We start from the raw sequence: 23328 nt of genomic DNA, 5'->3' as shown, positions 1-23328 counted from the left end.
CCGTGCTGACTCCCAGAGAACCTCGGACGACTCCTTAGGACATAATGAACGTCCTCATTTGTAAACGCGAGCCGTCGATCGCGGCGCTTAGGAGGCGCGTTAAGTCGCCCGCCCAGACTTGCGCATGCTTCGGCCGCGCCGGCCTCTCATTCTCTCGGAGATCCGAGCGCGAGCGCGAGCGTGCTAGCGGGGCTCTTTTAGCCGCCGTCGGGCGGATCTCTCCGAGGGCCGCTTTCACGGCTCGTTTAATTACGATAGCTCCCGGCGCTGGCGTTTGCGGGCTCACGCGCGCCTTGCGCGAAGCGCATCACTCAGCACGCGAATTTGGTGTCACCTTTATCGATCTTCTGGGCGGCGATCTGAGACTCTCGCTCTCTCGCCCTCTCTCCCTCGCTCGCCCTCGCTTTTCCAGCGCCGTGAGTCGGCGAGTCAGCAGCCGCTCAGCAACTCGGCAAGCTTTTTTTTTGTAGTTTGTTTTGGTTTTTTTCCGCTCTCTTTGCCGCTGACAAAATGTCATTTTTATTGTTTCGAATTAGGCTAATTGTGTGCCGAGACAGGCTCTCTGGCCTGTTCTTGGGTGCGAACGTTCTAATATTCTCATGTTTCAGCAATAACCTGGTAGCAGCACAGAAACCCCCGAAGGGCTTCAATACATTTTCAATATTTGCTTGATCAATTGTGGATCCGTAGATGCATTTCACACGTGGTCTGTTTGTTTTTGTTTTTTTCTTCATTGATGCTTGTGTTGGTTAATGCATTTAGAAATTGGCCTTTATTAGTGAACATTGATTGCTGCTTGTAGCCTTCCCTGTATTTTCCTATATCGGGGATCATTGAAAGCCTAATGCAGCAGCTATTTATATCAATTTTGATATATATTATATATTTATATATTCAATGTCAATTTTTCAGGCAAGGGTTTTACTTATGCAAATTTCCACAGCTGATTATTGAGTGAATTATCAATTCACATATTTATCATGTATATCACAGTAATGACCTCTGTCATGGGCAAGTGAATAAAGTAGGCTAACGTAATATTGCCTAAGTTTGTGAACTGGTTAGTTTTCATGGTTCGATTTGCTTAGAGTGCTGCTATCTAACTTATATGGTTTCACTTATCTGACTGGTTGACACTGAAACAACCTTTTTGCTGATGATGAATGTTGAAGTGTGGAATTTAAACGGCTCTGACCCCTCCCCTCAGTCAGTCTCCTTACTCTGGAATGGTTCCCTCGTATATATGTCATATGATATAGTACATCACTGGAGGGCTCACTACATTGGGAAGAAGTAAAGGGAACGTAGAAAACATGATTAAAAATGTGATGACAGCGGAGGCATTGACAAAACCTTAACTGAAGGGCCCATGTTTCGTTAACTGTTGTGTTTTTCCTGGCCAAACTAGCAATTCTTTAATTTGTTGTGCAAAGATATTCAGTGTGGCAAGTAGCCGTGTTGTGAATATCTGTAAGGATTTGCTTTGGCACCCAGGGTACTACTTGAAAATTAAGCACAATTGAAGACAATGAAAATATGCTATCAGGGGGCAGGAATATACTGGCAATATAGACATCTAGATTAAAATGACCATAAGCAGCACACATACTCATATGTACATGTGTGTCATTAGGAACGAAAAATGATAAAGCAGAAAAGGAATTTGCATTTTTTTTGTCAAGGGATCGTGTTTAACAGGAAACTACACCACATAACTTTAAACAACTGGCATGACCACTCTATAATCATGACAAAAAAATGCTAATTCTCAGTCTGATTTATCATTTTGCTTTTCTAATTTTTTGTTCTCTGGCTAGTTCCCCTACATTATCAATATATTTAATGAATTTGCTGTTTGAAATCTGTGCTCTGACCATTTATTAAGCTGACCCCATACGGGGCGCGTGAATAATTATCATGGTGAAGCGAATATGATTAAAGTGTAATGGTACACAGCCTATTTAACGACACACACTCGAGGCTGCATGCCACCCCTCGCCATTGTTGACTGTGTGTGTGTGTGTGTGTGTGTGTGTCTGTGCGCTTGTTTGTGTGGCTTTATCTGCATATGTGGCCACGTGTGCGTTTGTGCATGTGTAATTGTGTGCATGTGTTTGTGTATGTATGTGTGTCGCCGTGTTTTTTTTTGTTTGTTTGTTTATTCTGTTTATTCTTGTTTATTCTGTTTATTCTCATATGGGTGGATGTACATGCGTCATTATGTTTTCTTGAGTGTACTTTTTATCCTCTCATTTTTATTTCCCATTACGAAAGCACATTACACTTCACAGGCACATCTTTTCCCCTCAATGTCCTCAGTTCATTCTGGAGTGTGCAGATAAGCACTTGCTTACTTCTGCAACCAGTCAGCTTTTTTCACTTTGCTCCATGAAGCAGGAGTAGGCTTCTTGGGCAATTGGCTGAGACAGACTGTAGGCACCTGATCGACCAGAGGAGCTGCTCTTTTGTGAAGAGATGAGGAAAATCTCCCCCACTGAAACCCCCCTCTTTCTCAGTGATGCTACATTCAACTGTGAACTGCCTGCCATTGCCAGGATTTTCACAGTTCCTCTTTTTACGCAAGCCTGAAAATGACAAGCCCAAAATAAAATGTTTGCTATTCTTGAACCCTTTTGATGACAAGCATCATCTCTTCTGAAAGACAGTGCTCGAGAGTTTGTTGCCCAAGACACAGAATACCCCTAAACATCACTGAAACAATGTAAACAGAAGCTCAAACATAGTGTAGGTGCATGTTTTTTTTTTTCTCACCTAACAGATGTTTTTGAGTGGATACAGATAGTTGTGGCTTTACCTGGTCAACTTAAAAACCTAATAGAGTCACAGCCATAACACTGGACAAATACTGGTTCAGATTTGATGACAATACCAACAAAAATGGAAATTCATATTTAGTTACTTACAAAAGTAAGCTATGTCTAGGCCGGTTTCCAAAAAGGCTATTTGGAGACTCCAAAAGTACACTTGGTCACCAAATGATATTATGGGACTTTAGAGGTGTAAAATACTATATACAGTATTGTATACTATACACTTATGGAAGAGGTTTGCTGATATTATCTCACTTTCCCCCTGCCTGTCACCCCCCCCCCCCCCTCCTGCTCCCCCTTCCTCTCAATCTCCCTCTTTACTTCTCTCTCCTTGCTCTCTTCTTACCCCACCTCTGGCAGCACTAGGTCTGAAAGACTGCAGAAAATAACTGCATTAGCTATCCAGTTTAACAAACCATTGATTGGAGTTTTAATGAAGTATCCTACCCCCATCATGTCAAACACATCCCACAATTTTAGATGCCACATATGTTATTCCAAATCAGGCCTACTCCTTATTATTTATGTAAGAGAAACAATGCATGTGCTTGTATACAAGCTAACAACCTATACACCGTTAGCTATGTATAGGTTGTATACTGAGATTAATAATTTATCCTGAGAATTGCTTTGTAAACAGTGGCCATTCAATTCACGCCTGTCATTCTGGTGGCAAGGAATTGCTTTAAAGCAACTGATTATCAATGTTTTCCCACAGTCCTCTGAGGCAGACATTTTAATTAGGTACAGCCTTCCCCTGTCTTACCTCCCCAGTGATGACTGAATGGTGCTGAGAAAGAGAGAGGGAGCAAAAGAGTAAAGGAAGAAAGAAAAGCAGGAGGGAAGGAGGGGGAGTTGAGACAAAATGATTTTGAATGTTTGTGGCAGGGCCGACCCAACTTAGTGCTGAGGAAGGTCCTTATGCAATCACATGCCTGGCTTGATGGAGTGGAGGAGATTCTCCTAGCTAACTCAGAACACAAAGCATATAATCAGTCACTCTGAGCCCCATCACAAAGCAGTCAGGTAATCCAATAGTACTAAGTAACATGGCCACTGAAACAGGCAGTCCGTTAGAGACAGAGTGCTCTCCACCCTGGTCACACTCAATCAGAGAAGCCACAGTGTAAACCTGCAAACAAGGCAGCCCAAAAATGTCTGTCACTTTGGCTTTACTTTGTTGTTTCTGCAGCTTTTCTCACAGTTAGGTTCCATTTTCTCCTGTCAGCAGGCCCACATCCACTCTAACCAGTTTGGTTAGTCCTTGACATTTTGGAAAACAACTTTTAAAAAAATAATTTTCATTTCTTTCACAGCATTTTGTGATACCTTTCACTGACTGTTGAAGGCAAGGGTGTAATTTACAACCCAACCAATATTACAAAACAGGCAAAATAACCACCCAATATAGCATGACGATGAGACAAATAATTTCATATAATAAAGATGGGGATTTGGTGATGTGATTGGAATATACTGATCATAAGGCTGGGTGTTTGTCACAGAAAGTGCAGGTATCACAGAGTCCATGAATTTCCCTGTTTCTGCAATTTCCTCTGTTTTTAGTGCTTTCTGTGATTTTTCAGCAGTTTTGGATTGAAACTGTTTTGTAACATAGCGTATACAGTGTTATAGGCTATGTTACAAAACATGTTACGCTATGTTACGCATTCTAGCAATAGCCTATTGCCAAATACTGGGAAAACAAAGTGTGACAATGCAGGTCATAGATTCTGGAAGGCGCTGGGGTCAAGACTCCTTGACAGTTGACAGCTGCTATCAGATGTTTGATGGCCCCTGTCAACAGTGTTGATTCTCAGCCCTCTTTCCCCCTTTGCCATGCCTGCTCTGTGACTTCAGCCAATATTTCCCATGACAAACACCCGACACGTCTTACCGACGAGTAATCTGTAGTATTTTCCTCTTAGAATTCACCACTGTTCTTTAAAAAAAAAAAAAAAAAATCTTAAAAAGATAAGCCCTTGGTTCCTTGGCTCCAGATCGCAAAAAAAGTAAAGAAGAAAAGGAAATAATTTTTTAACTCAGAGTTTGCTACCAAACAATTATATTGTGAGCTCATTTAAACGCAGCAGAGGCTATACTCAGATTTGAAGAAAAATACACATGCCGCCAGGCAGCTTAGAAGTAGTGATGTGGGATGTACAGTAGTTCATACACCACTGATCTGCTGTGTATGATTCACTTCAACTGCATGTTGGCAAAAACCCTGAAGTTCATTTTCTGTGCGCAGGAGTTCTTTCCTATATCACCTGACATAATGTAATGTCTGATGTAATGACCACTGCACAATGGATGTTTGAGAGGGAGGACTGGTCATCTGTGTAAACACATCTCAGATTCATATTTCTTTTGCAGGTGCTAAAGCCCATTATTGATTTTATGTGCGCAAACTCCAGCAGTCTCCCAGGAGGAAGGGTTGACAAACACAAGGGGCATGCTTTCTTCCGTGTTTGACCTATTTTGCCAAAACAAATGATGTCTTTTTTTTTTTTTTTTTTGCTCATTTTTCAAAAAACATGGTGAGTTGCCAGAGTCCAGGGACCCGCTAGGAACAATAGCATAAGGTCTGAGAGGATTTCATGGCTCATTCACGTCAAGGCTTCGATTACACTTAAACAATAATAAATTTTATTTATAAAGCACTTTTCAAGCAGTTTCTCAATATCTATAAATGCCTTGGCAGTAAATGTTGTTTTGCACTTAAACGCCTTGGCGGTAAATGTTGTTTTGCCATCGCACACGGAATGTGGCCCATTCAATGAATTTTTCTTCTTTTTTCTTTTTTTTTAACACCTTTTCAAAAGTGCACTATGTGCTAAGGTTCCCACAGGGCATGGAGAAGGTGGGAGAGACAAGCCAGGCCATCACCGAAATGCCCAATTTATTGCACTGGCTTTCACACGCCGTATGACTGACAGGGAAGTAACCTCCCTCACATTGACACTAATTCCAGCTGCACCTGGTCTCCCTTAGTCCCTGTCCAATATCATTACCACCGTGGCTGCCCCATCTCGTAACTATAATGCTGCTGGGAGGGCAGAGTTGCAGTGGCAGCTCAGTGAATTTCAGCACTCTTCCAGAGACCAATCTTTCCAGATCCCAGTGCCAGGAGGTTTTTTTTACCTTTAATTACACTCATAACCCAGTGTAGCGGTACCATATTGAGGTGCAAAACTCTGCAATGAACACATTCTAATGTACTTATTTAACTGAAAAATAGATTGTGGAGGACATAGCTAAATCCAGAAAAAAATATGTCTTTGTCCCAAACATAATACAGCTCACTGTACTTATGTTTTATGTACTAGCGCTATGCAATGAAATGAAAACTATAGCCTAACACAAAATAGTTCAAGAATGTAGGGAAGTGTTCTGGTTTGATTCTGGTTAGAATTTGATTGGCATTATAATGAGAACGTTGCATAAACAAGTCAGTCACAGTAAAATTTTCCAAGCTTGTCAAGTACAAATTTACACATAACTTCTCCTACTGATTCTCATGAAAGAATTTCATGGATGCTATATGTCAGTAATATTTTAGAAGGTTCAAGACCATTTCTGTAATGTACTTATAATTTGGAAGTAATTTCTCTGAACATCCAGCAGACCAAACAAATGTATATGTCGGGGTATGTTCTCAAAGCCAAAAAATATTCAATAGGATATTTTGGAGCAATTTGAGGAAGATTAGTTGTGATGAAGATGAACACTTGTTGGGACATAGCCAGTAAAAAATGAGCTTCTCTCTGTGCTGCAGAGTAATTAGTTGAGGCCAGGCATGTCATACAAAGGACAAGTGACACTGAGGCTGTTTGTTTTTGGGGTACATTTAACAGTCATCGCTGTTGTTGCCTTTTCACTGTCACTTAGAGTAAATGGGTACTGACAGATAGGCCACTGCTTGAAACTGTACCCCCTTCCCTCCTCCCAGTGCCCTATGCTTCCAACGCCTTCCCATGTTCCCATGATGCCTTGCAGGCATGACACTCTGTCTGGCAGGCACACGCCACCTCGAAACTCGCTTGAGCTCCCCAGTCAGCTAATGAGCACCTTGATGGAGATAGTCACTCAGTTACCAGTCACTCAACAGGCACCACTGTCCTACGGGCTGTTTCGAGAACTGTTCATGGGCAAGTCACGAGAGCCGAGAAATGAATGAGGAAAATTTTTTCTAAAGCTATATTTGGGCATCTGACACCCCCAGACTTCTATAAAGTGTGAAATACACTTGTATCTGGGATGATTTTAGGTGGCAGGTGCAACTTTTCTTGCCTGCCATCATTAAAATTCAAAATTAATTGTTAGGAGGCTGTCATTTTAAAAGGCTGTCATTGTAGCAACATTTTTCAGAATTTGAGTAGCTGGAATTAAGACTTAAATTATTATTTTATTTACTACTTTCATTAAAAGCCAGGTCCTATCCCGGTCCCCTCTGGACACAATGTCATTGCATAAAGCAGTTGAAAGTTTGCAACTGGGGTTTACTCTTGAGAGGCAGGAAGAGACAAGGAGAGCAGATAACTGGCTTTGTGTGCATTGTCATGCACAGCATAATCACTCAACAGCTCCTAGCCATTGATGTTTGACGCCATGTTTATGCCAGCCCCAAGTTTTTCACTCTTCGCAATCCAGAGTATCCAAAGCAGAACGACCTCGACTCAAAAAGCTGTCGCAAACCTTCAGTACAGTGCATGTACACTGCAGGGATATTTTTAAAGTGCTATTAAGAGACCTGAATTATGACTGGATCTCAGCTCCAAAACAAACTCTGCCACCGCCGTGCATGGTTAGTGGCTACATGTGCAAATGGAGCTGCACAAATCGCTGTATGCTGGCGAAAAACAAAAAAAAAGACCATGAATGGGAGAGAGGAAGAGAAAGAGAACCTGGCTGTGAGGCTGAGTTGCAAGAAAGCCCCTTTAATGTCTGCTTTCACAGAGATGGTCCAGGACCTGAGGAGCATTTGTGAGCCGTGTAGAAGGCCAGGGAAAGATCAGCTACACCAAAAAAACACCTTCCTCTGTGGGTTTCCTAACAGAATGCAAAAGCTATCACTGGAGCCAGGCACCACAAATACTATAGCTCAATGGCCCTCTTGGTTGGAATTGAGAAAATCATATCGCTACCACCTCAGATACAATTTAGGTGAAAGAAATCAGCCACCGGTGCCTCCAGCTAAAATTGGGAAGATTTTCACGAAACAAAAAAGTTCTGTGACACTTCAGTTTGCAGACTTCGTTTTCATTGAGTTCACTGAGGAGAGCTGTTGATGTGAAGGTTGACACTTCACTGAGTAGTCTTCCTTTTTCTGTTTTATTTTATTTCCTTGTATGACTTCTCACCTTGTGTTCCTACAGGTGAGCAGAGTCAACAGCTCTGTGACTCGTAAACGTGAACAGCGGGTGCTCTTCATGGTAATCACCATGGTGATCTGCTACCTGCTGTGCTGGCTGCCCTACGGCGTCATGGCTCTTCTGGCCACTTTTGGCCGCCCAGGTCTGGTCACGCCCGAGGCCAGCATTATCCCGTCCATCTTGGCGAAAACCAGCACCGTCATCAACCCCATCATCTACATCTTCATGAACAAGCAGGTGAGCACAGGCATGCCTTTTGGGAGATCATGAGATCTAGATCATGTGATCTGGGGATCATGTGACCACTAGCTTCACAGTGCTTAAGGTACCGTAACCCTGACAAGGTTGATGCATTGACAAATATGCCCAACTTCTGGGATCATTGTGCTTTGCTAATAATCCAGTGGTCAGTTAGTACTTCTGATGAATCATTTAATTATTAAAGACAATTACATCATCGTATAATGCTTATTTCTTAAAGACCTATTGCACAATTCACAAGCTGGTCAAAGGGGGTAAAACTTCTGATTTCAGTTCCTAAAGAGGAAACCCAAGGGTTCACTGTGTAATATGAAACACTGGATAGACGGATAGATATTCTGAAGTTCACGCAAAATACAAAGAATTAAAATAATCTTAGACATACATCTATTTGAGTGATTGGAGAGAATATACAGTCAAGATTGTTTCATTTCTGAAACAATCAGATTCCTGGAATGCCACAATTTACAACAGATCAATTTCCTTTGAATGCGATGGAGCCGTTTTTTAAGTGGTTCCTCTTGATTTGTAGATGGGTTACTGCAGTGGTTGTCCCTTTGGCTTTCCCTTCATTACATTTAACTGAAAATCAGTTACAAGGAGAGTAAAACTTAATTCGGTTTAAAACATTTTACATGGGTCAGTCGTCAGAAATGATGCCGTAAATCAGGCGGCTGGTCCACACAGCCAGGATGGAGGGCGGGTGCATGCATGTGTTTTTGCGCTTTAGATATTTGTATGCGTGTATTTGTGCATGCTTTCCCTATTTGCGTGTGTATGGTTGTGTGCTTTAATTCTTTGTGTGTGTGTGTGTGCGTGCATGGGTGTGTGTGTGTGTGTGTGTGTGTGCACGCGTGTAATTATTATGTTTGTGCTTTCTGTTACAGCCTCAAGGCTATAGTGTGTTGTGAATAGGTCGATCTTTGTTTAAGTAAAAAGAAAGACAGATGAATGGGCTTCCAGATAATTATGAATGTATCTTGAATGTGGAGGACATAAATGAGCATACATTCCAGGTCAGTTCTATTGGAAAACAGGCAAACTCATTGCTCTTCAAAATCATGTTGTCTATTAGAAAGTGCCTTTGTTTAAGAAATGAATGCATTATGGTAGTTGTCTTTTTCACCTAAATGTGCAAATCTATGCAAAAACAATGTTAATTGGTGATACTTGGATAGAGGTGATCAAATCAGCCTTTTTACAGTAATGTCAGGAAAACAAATGATTGATACACAAGGCCTTCATACATATCCCCCTCCCCTTCCAAAATAAGCCTGCAAGTTTGCATCTGCACACAGCAGTTTGCCTTTCATGTGAAATCTTTTCTATAAATGATCCAATTTTTCCACAAATGATCTGCAGTATTTCAAAAAGTATTCAGCAGTAGCGCTCACTGGGAAAATATACCTGTAGGCTTATGCAAGCATATCCAGGTTTATTCAAGCTTTTCAAGTAGATGAATGTGCTTATTGGTAGCAATAATGCTTCTGAAGCACTCTCCATTCCCTCCCACATCCCCCTACCTCATCAAAAACATCTGCAATATTTTGAGAAGTGTCCGCCTCGACCGCTGAAGAAGCCCTTTATCCTGTATGTCATTTTCAGTCTTCAATTCCTCCCAGCCCGTGTTTATGGAAACTGTGAGTTGAGGCGAGTTGAAGACTAAAAATGCTGTACAGATACAAGTAGCACTGCATATCCGCGAAGAAGGGCACGCACCCAATCACTGAAGATGGGAGGGGCACCCCCTATTGGAGAGGTGGGGGAACTCCTGCCTTGGTGAGTACTTGTGTGCCAATTCTTTCTCAACTCACAAAGGGTGGACAGTGGACCATTTGGCTGACTGGGGTGCTTGATGGACTTGTATCACCTGGTTTACTATTTTAGCTTGTAGTAGCCTCACGTAGGATGATTAACATGGCTTATATCTATCTTATTAACCATTTATGAAGCAGGATTTCTATTAGATAAATTAAGATAAGGTGCATTGTTTGGAGGGGTCTTAAAGGAAGGACCCATTGAGATCTTAAACACAAAGCTGTCTCATTCGAAGTACGGTTCCCTAGCAGGTAGACCATGATGCCTCGTGTGAGAAACAAGGTATGCCTGTACATGAAGCAGAGTTTTTATGATTGTCTTTGACAGCAACCATGATGGTTTCAATGATGGTTATTACTGACCCGCATTTCAGGTAGTGAAGTAAAATAACAAGTAAAGAAAAAATGAAAAATGTTTCCTGGAAAGTATTCTCAAATATTTGCTGAATTAATTTGTGATTCAAATATTAATCATTACTTTTTGCCTTTTATCCTCACATGGATGAAAATAAGTTCCTTGTAAGTATATCGAGGTGATTTAGTTAATTTAAACTCCCAAATAAATAAATCATGTATAATATGTAATGATAATATATTTATGGATCATGTCAGTGTGTAGCTACTATATGTTAGAAGTAACGGGCCCACAAATTTGAAGGGAGGATAAAATTGGAGGTGAAAATCAAAGTCAGCACTCCTTTTTTAAATCTGTGCTACATCCACTCTTGAATGCCTGTAATTGGAGTCAAGATTTATCATTGTGGTAATGCCTGTGCTCTGTGAGCTAATGTTCTCCCGTCTTGACTTTAATAGCCCATTAATTTCAATATTGCTTTCCATGGGAAGTAATTTGCAACATTGTGAGATTTTATTAAATTGCATTAAGTTGTACGGTGTCAGACTGAGTGCTGTGATGTTACAGCTTGTATGGAGGAGAAAATCCTTTTTTGATTTGCACTGTATAATTCAATTATTTGTCTGTTTAGTTCCATCCATTTGTAATTTGCATTAAAAAATCAAAGAGCTCATGTCAATCAAGAATTGACTGCATAAGCTAACCATTACCTACGTATATTTCATGATATGCTGAATAACTGTTCAACAGGCTACATTTAGTTTTTGGGAAAGCTTTCCATAGGCATTGCTGTATCCGTATTGTTGTCAGTTGTGCAGTCAGTCTTTTGCATGTTGTATACCAACACTGACTCAAGTGTTGAGTTCTCTGTCTTTGGTCTTTTTAACCCATTGAAGAGTAGGTCTTTTGCAACGTTTTTTTTTTTCAGTCAGTATTCTAGAACTCCAGTCCATTCAATTACCAGTAGTGATTGTTACATCAGCATTGGAATTTTCAGTTCAGTTTCAGTTAAGAAAATTCTAATCACATCTAATGTCACACATAGATAATTTTCATAGCCTCAATAGGCCTGGGCCTATCTCCTACCATTTCTCCATTTTGGCTCATCTTTTTGTGAGGTTTTGTCAGGGTCCATCAAGCTTAACAATCATGCCCCAGCCATACCTCATGGAACACACGTAACACCTTCATAAGGAATATATTAGCTCTTTCTGAATATTATTAATGGGCTCCTCAGTGACTTAGTCAATAAAGGCATTCTCCACAAGAGCAGACCGTGCCCAATAGTCTCTGGTTCGAGTCGTGGCTAGCAAATGCGACTAGTTCCGCCAGCAGTCAACTTTAAAATAATATGCATGCAATATTCTTCTACCCACAACCAAAATTAGGGGCTTGGATTGTTTACAGTCTGAGAATTCAAAGAGAGTTCTACTCCACGAAAAACAAGCTAGTGAAAGTGAAAACTTTAAATGATAAGGAAATGAAGTCTTTGTTGCTATGAGCCTGACATTTGACATTTGATTTTTTTAAATATATTATTCTTCTGCCATGTTGGTCACAAATTTTCATTGCAGATGTGGTCTTTTCTGTAACGAATCAACTGGTTTATGCAATAGAGAATGTAGGCTAATCCCCAGAGCTGCCAAATGACTAAGCAAATGGAAAGCTGCAGTCCTCTACAATCTGTTCACAGGAAGAGGGGTGGGAGGATTTAATATTTAACTGATCCCCAAATTTAAAAAGCAGAAACTTTAACAGCAACACCTTGCTTATCTGAGTCATGTGTTTCTAATTGCGCACGAAACACTTATGTCCAGCATGGCAGAACCGAATCAGGTTTCCAGGGAGAGCTGGCTGTCCCTGCCATTAGAGGTGTCCTCCTTCTGGGTGTCAAAGTACCCCCCCCCCCCCACACCCTTGTTTAAACGGTTGCTCATTTGTGCTGTCCTTGTTTTTTTTCCCTTGGAAATACTGAAGAGTCGCTGTTTGCACAGATGATATAACCCAGTGAGTCAAACACATAGAGTGCCTTGCAAAAACATACTTGGTTTGCTCTGTGACCAGGGATTCCAAGAGTGACATGTCATGGTGTGTTTTACTGTCTGGGTACACTTTGTTGAATCAGTGTTGAATTTGTGCCAGACATGTGTAGGGTGTTTGGATTGGAGAGATTTACAGCACTGCTCAGTTTTTTGTCTCTGACCACCCACCTGCTGAGGAACAGGTGAAAAGCCACGGTAGTTGATTATCTTCCTATGTGTTTGTGTTTGAGTGTGCACGCGTAGTGTGTATAGGTGTGTGTGCATGTGTTTTATCTGATGAATTAGCTGCAGGAATATGCATGCAGGTGAATGTGCCTTCGGTTTGTGGCAGGTTTTTCTCTGTGCATATGTGTGTATTGGGAGGAGTTTACATTAGTCTTTGGTATTTCTTGAGGAGGCATAGTAGACATACAAGAGTATACTAGGTACCATAGGTTTTCTCAAGGGAAGTAGCATCAATGTACTGTATGTGTCTGGGGAGGGAGGGGCTCAACCCAGAGCAATTGAACAGATGTTGCCTAAACTGTCATCAAAAGTTTGTTTGTGGATTTGTTCAGTGTAGGAATAAACATATTTTGAATATATATATAAGTCTTACTTTATTCTGTATTAAGCCTGTACAAGCTACTTCAACACAGGTGAAATCTCTGTCCTCTAGATCTGAAGCATGTTTCAGATGAACATGTTTAGCTCTCACCTCTCAAACTCTTTACGCCTCTGCAGAAGAAGGAAAACCAAACAGGATCATTCCGCTGGAAAGCTTTGAAGCTGTTAAAAATTTATCCCAGGCATGACTTACTTTAAAGTTACTTTTAGGAGCCCATATTTTTGTGAGGTTCTGTGAGGGTAAGTTGATACTGTCCATCTATTGTTATTTTCATTATCATTTTATTCCAGTTTCATTTGAGCTATTTTCTTAAATTTCTATATGCATATGAGCTCATTTTATAGATGTGTCCTTGTACTACCAAGCTGGAAGTCACCACTGGGAAAAATGCATCCATCTGTTCATCACAACTATATTTTTGTATGTTATTGTAAGCACAGTATGCACTGCATTGTGTTGTAAATATGTGTATTAAGCAATAGGTAGGCAAATAAGTCAAATTAAATAAATTCTCATAGGTATAGTATGTTTACAGCCACCAGATGCTTTAGGTTGACCTCAAAGCCCAATAATTATATTGGGTGCCATTCCTATTGAAAAGTTTCTCTCAATTTAACAATACTTGACAATATATTGCATGCCAGTTGCCCAGCAGCTCAGTTTAATTTTGAAGCCTTTATTTGTAATACTGAACAACCTGCAAAACAATTTCTCCCTTGGACAACAAATGCAGATTTGTATAATAATGATTACATCTGTTGTTGTTTTGTTTGCGGCATTCAGTGCCATTCTTTCACATGGCATGTGTTCAATTGAAGATTTCGTAAAAGTTTTTTTTTTTTTTTTAGAAAATGTAATTACCTGCAGGGGCGTCATGCAAGCCAAAATGCTGGGGGGGGGGGGGGGGGCACAATTAGAGCTGGGGGCATGTGGGTCCTTCCCCAGAAAGAAAAAGAACATAATGATGCAATTGGATTATTTTAAAATGTCACTAAATCAGTTTTTGTAGCTCAGTAATCTCCCACTTTATATTAGGGTAGTGTATATTTATTTGGAGATTTTCATGTCAATTATTTGTGCTGTTATGGTTATTGAAAATGACACTCACTTATTCACTCACTTCTACACTAGCTTCTACACTGCTGCCACCTTTCTTGAAAAAGAGCTCAATCTTGTCTGCTTCACCCAAAAAATTTAAGGGGCATAAATTCACATACAAAGACTATATCCACAATGCAAATTAATTTAGAGAACAGATAATAAAGCCACAGATTTTAAAAACTTGCCAACATGGTATTAGCTGTATTTTCAAACACAATGCATAGGAAGCAGCATGAGTACAGATGAGACTGTGCTGGCATCACATAGCAGTGTATGCTCCATTGCCAATAAAAGCTCAGACTGAGTAATAGTAACCTATTTTCCAAACTGCTCAGCCTCCTTGAAAGATCCATCATCTCCACTAGCCTAAGTACATATAACCTGTAACCACACATACACACAATTAAATCTGCACACATTTTCATGAAGGAAAAATAGCCTATCACTATAAATCTCACCTAAGAAGATAACCTACCTCTTGTGCTATCAACCTCCTGACTGAGAACGGGACTAGGGCTTTCTATTGTTTTTTTTTAAGAATGACGAGATTTTCCTCTGCATCTTGACCTAGAGATATCAAATGGAATTCAGTGTTTTGCGAACTATAACCTGTGATAGTGGTGGTAAATCAGCTCACTGCCATAAGATTCACACAGGTCTCCTTTACCAATATTAAATAGGATGCTATGCTATCACAAGTCACGACTAGCTAGCGAGCCAGAAGGCTAAACAACCAGATTGAGGGATGGCTACTAACTTTAGCTGGTTCTAGCCAACTATCTTGCAAAGCAAACTATGCCTATATTTCTCAAATGCAATTAAGTGTGTATAACTAATTGCATTTCATTTTCACACATTTGAAAAAGGGACTGATGCTCTACTAACCACTTCAGCAACACACCGTTTAACTGTAGCCTACGTCTCCTCCAGCATTGATGCGCAACAGAGCGTTGTGTGCGTGTGTACCTGCTGTTGCGAACCGATGTCATCCAGAAACTTTTGGAAGAAACCAATACCATAGGGAAAGGGGGTGTGCGACTTTTTGAGGTATGATCTATGACATAATTAGAAGAATACGTTTGACTCATAATATAAAATGATCATAACTACATATTATAAAAAATAATAGTAATAAAATAAAAATATATCAAAAATCTGGTGGGGCACGTGCCCCCCCAGCTTGAATGGGCATGACGCGTCTAATTACCTGTCATTTAATGCAATTTGGGAAACACAAATAATTGCCAATCAAGTTCAGTCTTGCATGAGAAATGACAAAATCCACCATTAAAGTGATAAGGCTGAGTATGGAGGGTGTTAGCTACGGAAGAGAGAGTGCAACAAATGGACATTTCTGACTGAAAACTATTGCCTGGCCTTTCACTAAAAGCCATGTGGCTAAATGAACTTCCCTGGGAAAAAGCATTCCATTTGTAACCCATTTCTTTGTCAGTGGGATGGATGGCAAAGGTGCAAATGGCTTTATTTTGTGACGACTGAGCAGATTTATGTATGTCCAATGGATGTACATTAGGTTCTATCAAATAAAGTATCAAACAAGAAGAAACACAAAAAAAAATAAAGAAGCCATGAGTGTGTGGTGCATGTCCATCAGTTTTACAGGTGCTTCAGTATGTGTGTTCTTTCAGTTTTGCAGGTATTTCTTTGTGTGTGTGTGTGTGTGTGTGTGTGTGGGTGTGTGCACGCATGTGTGTGTGTGTGTGTGTGTGTGTGTTCATGTGTGCATGCTAGCATGTTTGTCAGTTTTGCAGGTGCTCCAGTATGTGTGTTTTAGTGTGTGTCTTTTGCAGTTGTTTCAGCATGTGTGTGCATGTGTCTGTGTGTCAGTTTTACAGATGTTTCCTGGCTCTTCTGATGTGCCAGACACCCCAGAGAGGCTCCAGCTTCAAGAGCTCATCCAAAATCAACAAGCCCTTCCGAACCGTGCGCCATACCAACGACAACAACTTCACTTTCGTGGTGGCCTCCGCTGGACACCCCACCACCGGCGCCCCCAACCCCTCCAGCAGTGGGGAACACAGGGCCCCCTCGGATATCCCAAAACCCGCTGTCGTTTCTCTGGTGGCTCACTACGACTGCTGAATCTCCACAGTCAGGGAACAAGCCAAGACAAACTGAAGACATTCAGTGCCCTGAAATAAGGCAGTGCTATCGCCAATAGACTGAAATATTTACTAATGAGGTGACAACTAGAGGTTGTAAGAAAGATATATTTAGAAATATGAAATTCTGAAATTACTCTCCCTAAAGGTTGGTACGGTTGGTAAACTTTTTCTATAATTTCATATCGCCCTCCACAGAATTTACCTAGTGCTCTCAGGGTTCTAGTGGGGCATTTCTAATGGAGACAACATATTTACTTCAATGTTCACAACTGTTGTATCTTTGACATTTTTATATTTAGTCAGAAGTGTTTTCTTTTTCAGAAATTTACCGGCAAAGATAAAAAAATATATACTGTACACATGTAAAAGCCTTGACATTTTATATCATATCAAGATTTGTTATTCAAAGACAGTGAATAACCTATCCCTGTCCCATTCATTTGACAGAATTAATTGGCCCTTCAGACTGAGAACTGAGTGTGATCCTGAACCTGTTTCTATGTATTATTAAGTTTCTCAGGCTCATCAAGTATCATCTGTCACTGGCCGATTCCTTTTTAAAATCAACAACAAAGGGATAGAAGAAAAGGTGAAAAGTGCAGTAAAGTAGAAATAATCGTGAAGATGGGGTGAAATGCCCAAAACCACTGACACAGACTGAAGGTACACAATGATTTACCTGCAGGCAAACCCGGTTTTGCTTCATAAGGTATGACCAATAGGGGTTGTGTGAGAATTTCTCTTCTGAATCTCTGTGTAACATTCCAACAATTTAAATTACAATATAACTAAAAGATTGGATTTTTTAAAATTATTTCCATAACCAGAGACCAGAGATCTGTTTTTCAAATCAAAAAGAGCACTGTGATTTTTTGTTATTATTTCTAATTGGATTACTATAAACGTTGCAAAGGAAAAGGTACTACATTTCGGCGATCACAATAAAAAGCTATCTGCTAGGGTGTGTAGATGTTGTGTATGGATGAGCCTCATGGCCAAGGATCGTTTTGGGAATGTGCCAGTGCTGACTGTGGCCAGTAGCTCAGTAAGCACCCAGTGGACTGCAGTGAAAGCTGCGTATGAAAGGTCTTCCTCCAATTCCACTCTAATCAAGCTCCGCGGTGTGAAAAGAAGCAACTGGCAACGCCGTGTGTTTTGGAGGAGAACCATGGATGTCTACACTTTCCCAACTCCTGATCGGAGTCCTGATCGATGTGGTCACTTCTGGCACTACGATCCTTACTTCACCCTAGTGTTTCTTTTGCACCTCTACATCGTGAACCAATGCACTTGTTGTACGTCGCTCTGGATAAGAGCGTCTGCTAAATGCCTGTAATGTAATGTAATGTAACTCGGCAGTGGGGTTCACACGGACTAAATTAATTTTGATGCCTGGACATTTGCGCCAAGAACGATTCACATTAATGGTCATACCCTCTGAAAATGGAATATACTTTGATTTAATGTTAGATGCAGAAACCTTTTCATACCTCCAAGGCCACGAAAGAATTGCGACCATGATGGTTTGACCATCATGACGTTAATGTCCAGACATAAGGTGATCACCCAACAATGAAAAAGAGAGGAAAGCATTGTGAGTGATTATAAAAATATAACTCACACATAAATATATGTGTACAGTAACTCACACACATCCACTGTGGTCTTTAGCTAAAAGTAGATACTGTAAAACGGGTCTTATCTGACACAATGAATATAAAAGCAGCAGCACAACATCATTTCACTCAGGACTTGTTTACATAGAACAACACACACTCAGAGAAGGGTGATACAGTATTTTCCTTGGTCCAGCCTACAACAAGTGCAATTTTCCTCTTTAGAAAACTCTGGATTTACAGCCTATCATACGTGGGTCATTCCACAAACGAGAGGGCCAATTAGATTTTAGTGGATGTAAAACTTGTGAGGCCTGCAGTGAAGTATTAAACTCACACTATTTTTTTTTTTTTGTGAGAGTGCCTATAGTCGGAGAATATCGCAGGATATTCTAAATGGGTGACATTTTTTGCATTACGCTCTCGTAATCTTTTTTGTCAAAAAAGCTCTGGGTATTCACAGAAACATTGTGTCAGCTATGTTGACATTGCAGAGTGAAATTTTTTTTAATGAATCCAAAGCCTTTGATCACATCTGAAAAATTGCAAAAAAACTAACTTTTTCCAATGAATAAACTTATGTTTTTTGGTAGATACTAAACTAACAATAGGGAGTCTACGCTAAATATGTTTAACTTGTCTATATGTATAACTTTATATAACCTACTACTCGACTAAAAGACAGTGATTTTTAATGTCTTTACAGACAGTCCTGTTATTTAAAGACTGTATATATAACCGTAAGCTGACTACATTTATATACTGTATATAATTGTAGTCAACTCATTGACCAGCTAGCTGTCTAGATTTGTAGTGGTCATGCGTCATTTGTACATAATCAATGTTTATTTATAGTGTGTGTGTGTGTGTGTGTGTGAAATTGATGAGAGCAGTACGCGTTTGATGGAGTGGATCTAGCATTAAAGGCATGCTCAAATTTACTGCACCACTAATGATGACCCTCTGGAATGCAGAGAATGGAGATGAATCTTTGGAGGGAATTGTGTCTGCCATTTTATAAAGAGTAAAACTATTGAGCTCTGCTGTCATAAAAACTACAGATAAAATAGGTGACCTTTTTCATTTAGATGATTTGTTGAATTAAATGTAAAAAGCCACAGAAAATGAGAAAACTGCTAGATTTTATAATGTTGAAATTGTAGGATCTGTAACAAAGCGCATTCGTGCTTTGGAAAAGATATGCTTTTACATGACGCATGGCACATTAATGGCACATTAATTATGCATCATTTTTATTCAAAAAAGTTTTAGCATTTAATCCAATTCTTCTGTGGCCAATGCATTGATTTGTTTATCAATATAGATATATGCAGTTTTTTTTAATTTCTTATATTTTTATAAGTAGTTCCACTCCCTTTTGAAATTATTGAAAGTTTTGTGGCTATGAAATTTTAGACCCCAAAATCCCTTTTATTGACCAGATATTGTTCTTTGCATTTTCGGTCATGAATACTTTGATGTCTTGGAGTTGTGTTAGGTATTAGGAGTTCTCACAGAGCAGTAATGGGTGTACACTGTTTAAGAATGTCACTGTATCATAATAGCAATTCAGCTTTTATAAAGATCAAAAGAAAAAAAAAAAGCTCAAATTTTGTAAATAAATGTAATACCTTTTGCATGTTAATTTAGTGTGTAATCAAACCTTCTTTTATTCTATGGTATGTTCACTTCTAAGCACCTGACACAGAATGTATTTTGATTTGTGAATGCCTCAGGGTGGAAACAGTAGATGCCAGATTTAACTGGCATCCAAACGTAGATGCTTTTTCATGTTGTGTTGGATCTGAACTGCAGTCTGAAGATGCAGAGAAGGCTCTGAAACCTTTATCGCTGCCTTGGGGCGGTCTGGTGGAACCATAAAAAACGTGCTGTAAATATAAGTCCCTGCTTTAAAATAAGAAAGTCTCTCTTGTCACTTTGTCACAATTATTAAGGCCAATGCGGCGTGACATTGACTGAAATAAATACAATTATTTCACTAAATATTGGGGGGTGCTCTCCCAGTGTAATTATTAGAGGGTCATCCAACCCTTTTGCCCCTCTCCCCCCTCACTTGGTGCCAATGAGGATACAACAATAAAGAGAATATTCTTTAATTTTGTTCTCAGATGTTTTGAATAGTAAATTAGATGGCTTTAACTTATGTATCTGAACCATAAAATGGTTTGTTCTGGTTTTAAAGCACTCCTGCAGTAGCAGTTCTGCAGTAGCGTCCACAAATGTTTACATGTATGTATACAGTAGGTAGGCCAGTTTTTATGGCGTCACTTCAGTACACGTATTGAATTATAACTATTTAAAACCATTTGTGACTGCTTTTAACAACTTGCCATTGCCTTCCACTATTGATTTGACTAGTATGTTTTGTCTTTATATTTTATTCTGTGCTCTTTACTGCATTATGGTCCTATGTGTCTTTATTTATGTGTTTTTATTTCTGTGCATACTGTCCCTTGGTCCCTTGTGTGTGTCTTTTTTAAAGCAACCTTGGGCTCTGTAAAGGCGCTGTATTATTATTATTATTATTATTATTATTATTATTATTATTATTATTATTGTTATTATTGCACAAATCCATTATGCCAAACCAAAGCAGAATGATCTGTCCATTTTAAGCAGATTGCAGTTCAATAAAGTTCATCTCTAAGCAGCATAACTTTGTTGTCAACCTGTTGTGAGTCTTTTTTGTACTTTATCTCAGCAAGAATCCCACATTGAAATCAGCTGTGCCGGCTGGTGGAGAGAGCACAGGCACCTGAGTTGCGTTAGCTGATCAGCCCAGGTGCTTAAAGGTGTGCTGCGCTCCACAGTTCGGGGCTGAGACCTGGAGCTAACACCGGGAGCGCAGTTAAGTTTTTTTGTTTCGTTTTATTTTGAACACAAAAAAAGAAGGGAATCCTCAGCTGGGATGCTGGAGGAGCTGGACCTGGCCAGGAAGGCAGGTCAGCTACAGAGCAGGGAACTGAAAAGTTGCTGCTCTGTTTTACTTTCTGTTGTCCTTGTTATTTTAGCTTGTTGTTTTAGTTAAATGTTTTTGCTCAGAACCCGTGAGGGGGAAGGGTGAAGAGGGTCATTTATTTGGTTTTATGTTTGTGTGGGCGCACTCTCTCTCCATGCGACAGACAAAGGTGTTCCTCACTGCCACATCTCCCTCCTAGGGGTGGCAAACTGGTTTGTGACAGATGCCCATTCACTACAATCTCCAAGACATCTTTGAGCAATCTATAATGAGACAGACCAACAGGATAACATCAGATCCTTCTCATGTATTGTATGGTGAGTACCAATTTTTTAATGAAATTTGGAAAGAGGTATTGGTCTCTCTATGCAAATATAGTATCACGCATTACAAACACACATTTATCCCTCTCTCAGTAAAACTTAATAAGCAACTTGAGGTGGACAGACCAATGGATAGACAGACATGGATGACTATAGTATGAGGGGAGATGTGTGCATGTGTATATGTAATGTGTATGTTTTTTGTAATGAAATGGTGAATGTGAAATGTGACGTCTTGATTTTTGATGCAGTAGAGACTTTCTGATCCAAGGTCATTTATTTGCGAGACAACAAAGTAAACCTTAACCTTAAATGATGATTGTATCCAAAGCCATCCTGCTGCTATCTGCTTTCAGGCTCTATTGAAATTTATGACAAGCCCATTTTTTTGCTCTTTGAAATTTTAAATTGCTCTGTATTCTTTCCATTTGATATTTCTGAATCCCCACCTACATGCAGCACTAATCCACACCACACCACAGCACATGGCTTTTAGGCCGTGGGGTACGCCCCCAGAGAGACTGAAGAGTTATTCACAATCTGTTCTCTAATCCCCCAGATCTGAAAAATGCGGTTGTTTTTGTGTCTGCAGTCTGGGATTGAGGCATTAGGATTCCCGATGTGTTGCACAGCTGGAGATAACGACCTGGGGGAATTAGGATCATTGAACTTCATCTTTGCGATTCATCATGCTCAAACTACAGCATCAGAATATCATTTGCAAATTAACCTTTGAATGCACAGAATCTCACAAGTGGGTAAGGGCAGGGAGAGAGAGGGGTGAATCAAAATCTTTCTCAGGCTCTATAGATAATGCCTGGCAAAATAAACAATGGTCTGCTGTTTTGATGAATAACCACTCCGTGATACATACACTCACTGGCAACTTTATTCGATGCACCTGCTCATTAGTGCCAATAGTCTGCTCCTCCAAACAGAATCATGTGTTTGCAATTCAATATTTAAAGCATACAGACATGGTGAAGAGGTTTAGCTTTTTTTGTTCAACCAGACATGGGCAAGATGCGTGATCTAAGCGACTTTGGCCATGGTGTGATTGTAGGCACCAGATTGTTGGGTGTTATCAGTACTAAGTAGGTGCATAACACAGGGCCAAGCCATGCAGCATTGTCCTATGCTGTATTGTACCTATTTTTCACATTGTGCACTCAGTTTGACTGAGTGAAACGGTAGAAAAGACATTTTTAAAAAAACTTAATAACATTTAAAATATTTTGGTAAAAAATACTGAACAGGAACATGTGTATGTTGAAAGTGAATGGATGTCAAAATATCAAGAAATGTAGGTTAGAAAAATTAGGTGTGTGAGGTGTAAACTTCAAATTGTGTATCTTGAGATATAGACACACAGCTTTGTTCAAAAGATTTTGATGAACTTGCATAGCTTGACTCTACTGTTTCCTTATTTTCCTCTGTTTGAAAAATGCACTGCTGGCATTGTTTCACATTAGAAAAGTGCTGCGCTGTGGAAACAAAGTAAATATATTTACTGCCTCCTTTAAACTTCGGTTATCAGTTCCTCCATAATGTCAGCACTTCTCAAAAATAAAATATCCCTTGTTCTTTGTATTACTGGAAGAATGTGTTTTTTATCTATGATGTCAGCAGAGTAGGCCGTGTGCATCATTTTTAAATAGCGTTATTAATTAATAAAAAAAGCCAGCCTCTTTTTGTTAGACCACATTGTTTTCAAGTGTTTTTACCTTGTCATCTGTTTGACAAATTGGCGAATTAGTTTCATTAAACATAATCAACATTTCGTTGTTAAGCACTAATTATTCTATACAATAAAGCTTAAATGGTAGCGGAATATGAAAAGAACTCTTAAACCTGTAGCATGGCTAAATGATGTAGCCCATTGACTTGAAGGAAC

The 23328-nt window shown here is 39.8% G+C and overlaps 1 protein-coding gene and 1 long non-coding RNA gene across 2 annotated transcripts in view; both read left to right on the top strand.

Moving 5' to 3' along the window:
- LOC118229430 (pinopsin-like) overlaps positions 1-17680 on the top strand; it is a 30493-nt gene extending 12813 nt beyond the window's left edge. Inside the window, exons 3-4 of the mRNA XM_035421376.1 lie at positions 8210-8443; positions 16238-17680. Coding sequence (XP_035277267.1) covers positions 8210-8443; positions 16238-16492 — 489 coding nt within the window. The 3' untranslated portion in view covers positions 16493-17680. The remainder of the gene's footprint in view (positions 1-8209; positions 8444-16237) is intronic.
- A 3597-nt stretch (positions 17681-21277) lies between these two features.
- Positions 21278-22651, top strand: LOC118230551. The gene is made up of 2 exons (XR_004765872.1): positions 21278-21428; positions 21994-22651. It is a non-coding gene; the product is annotated as an uncharacterized LOC118230551 (long non-coding RNA).
- Positions 22652-23328: the final 677 nt, after the last annotated feature.

Source organism: Anguilla anguilla, chromosome 6, assembly GCF_013347855.1.
Source record: "Anguilla anguilla isolate fAngAng1 chromosome 6, fAngAng1.pri, whole genome shotgun sequence".
NCBI lineage: Eukaryota > Metazoa > Chordata > Actinopteri > Anguilliformes > Anguillidae > Anguilla > Anguilla anguilla.
Note: the sequence above shows the minus strand (reverse complement) of the source record. Positions and strands in the feature narration are given on the sequence as shown.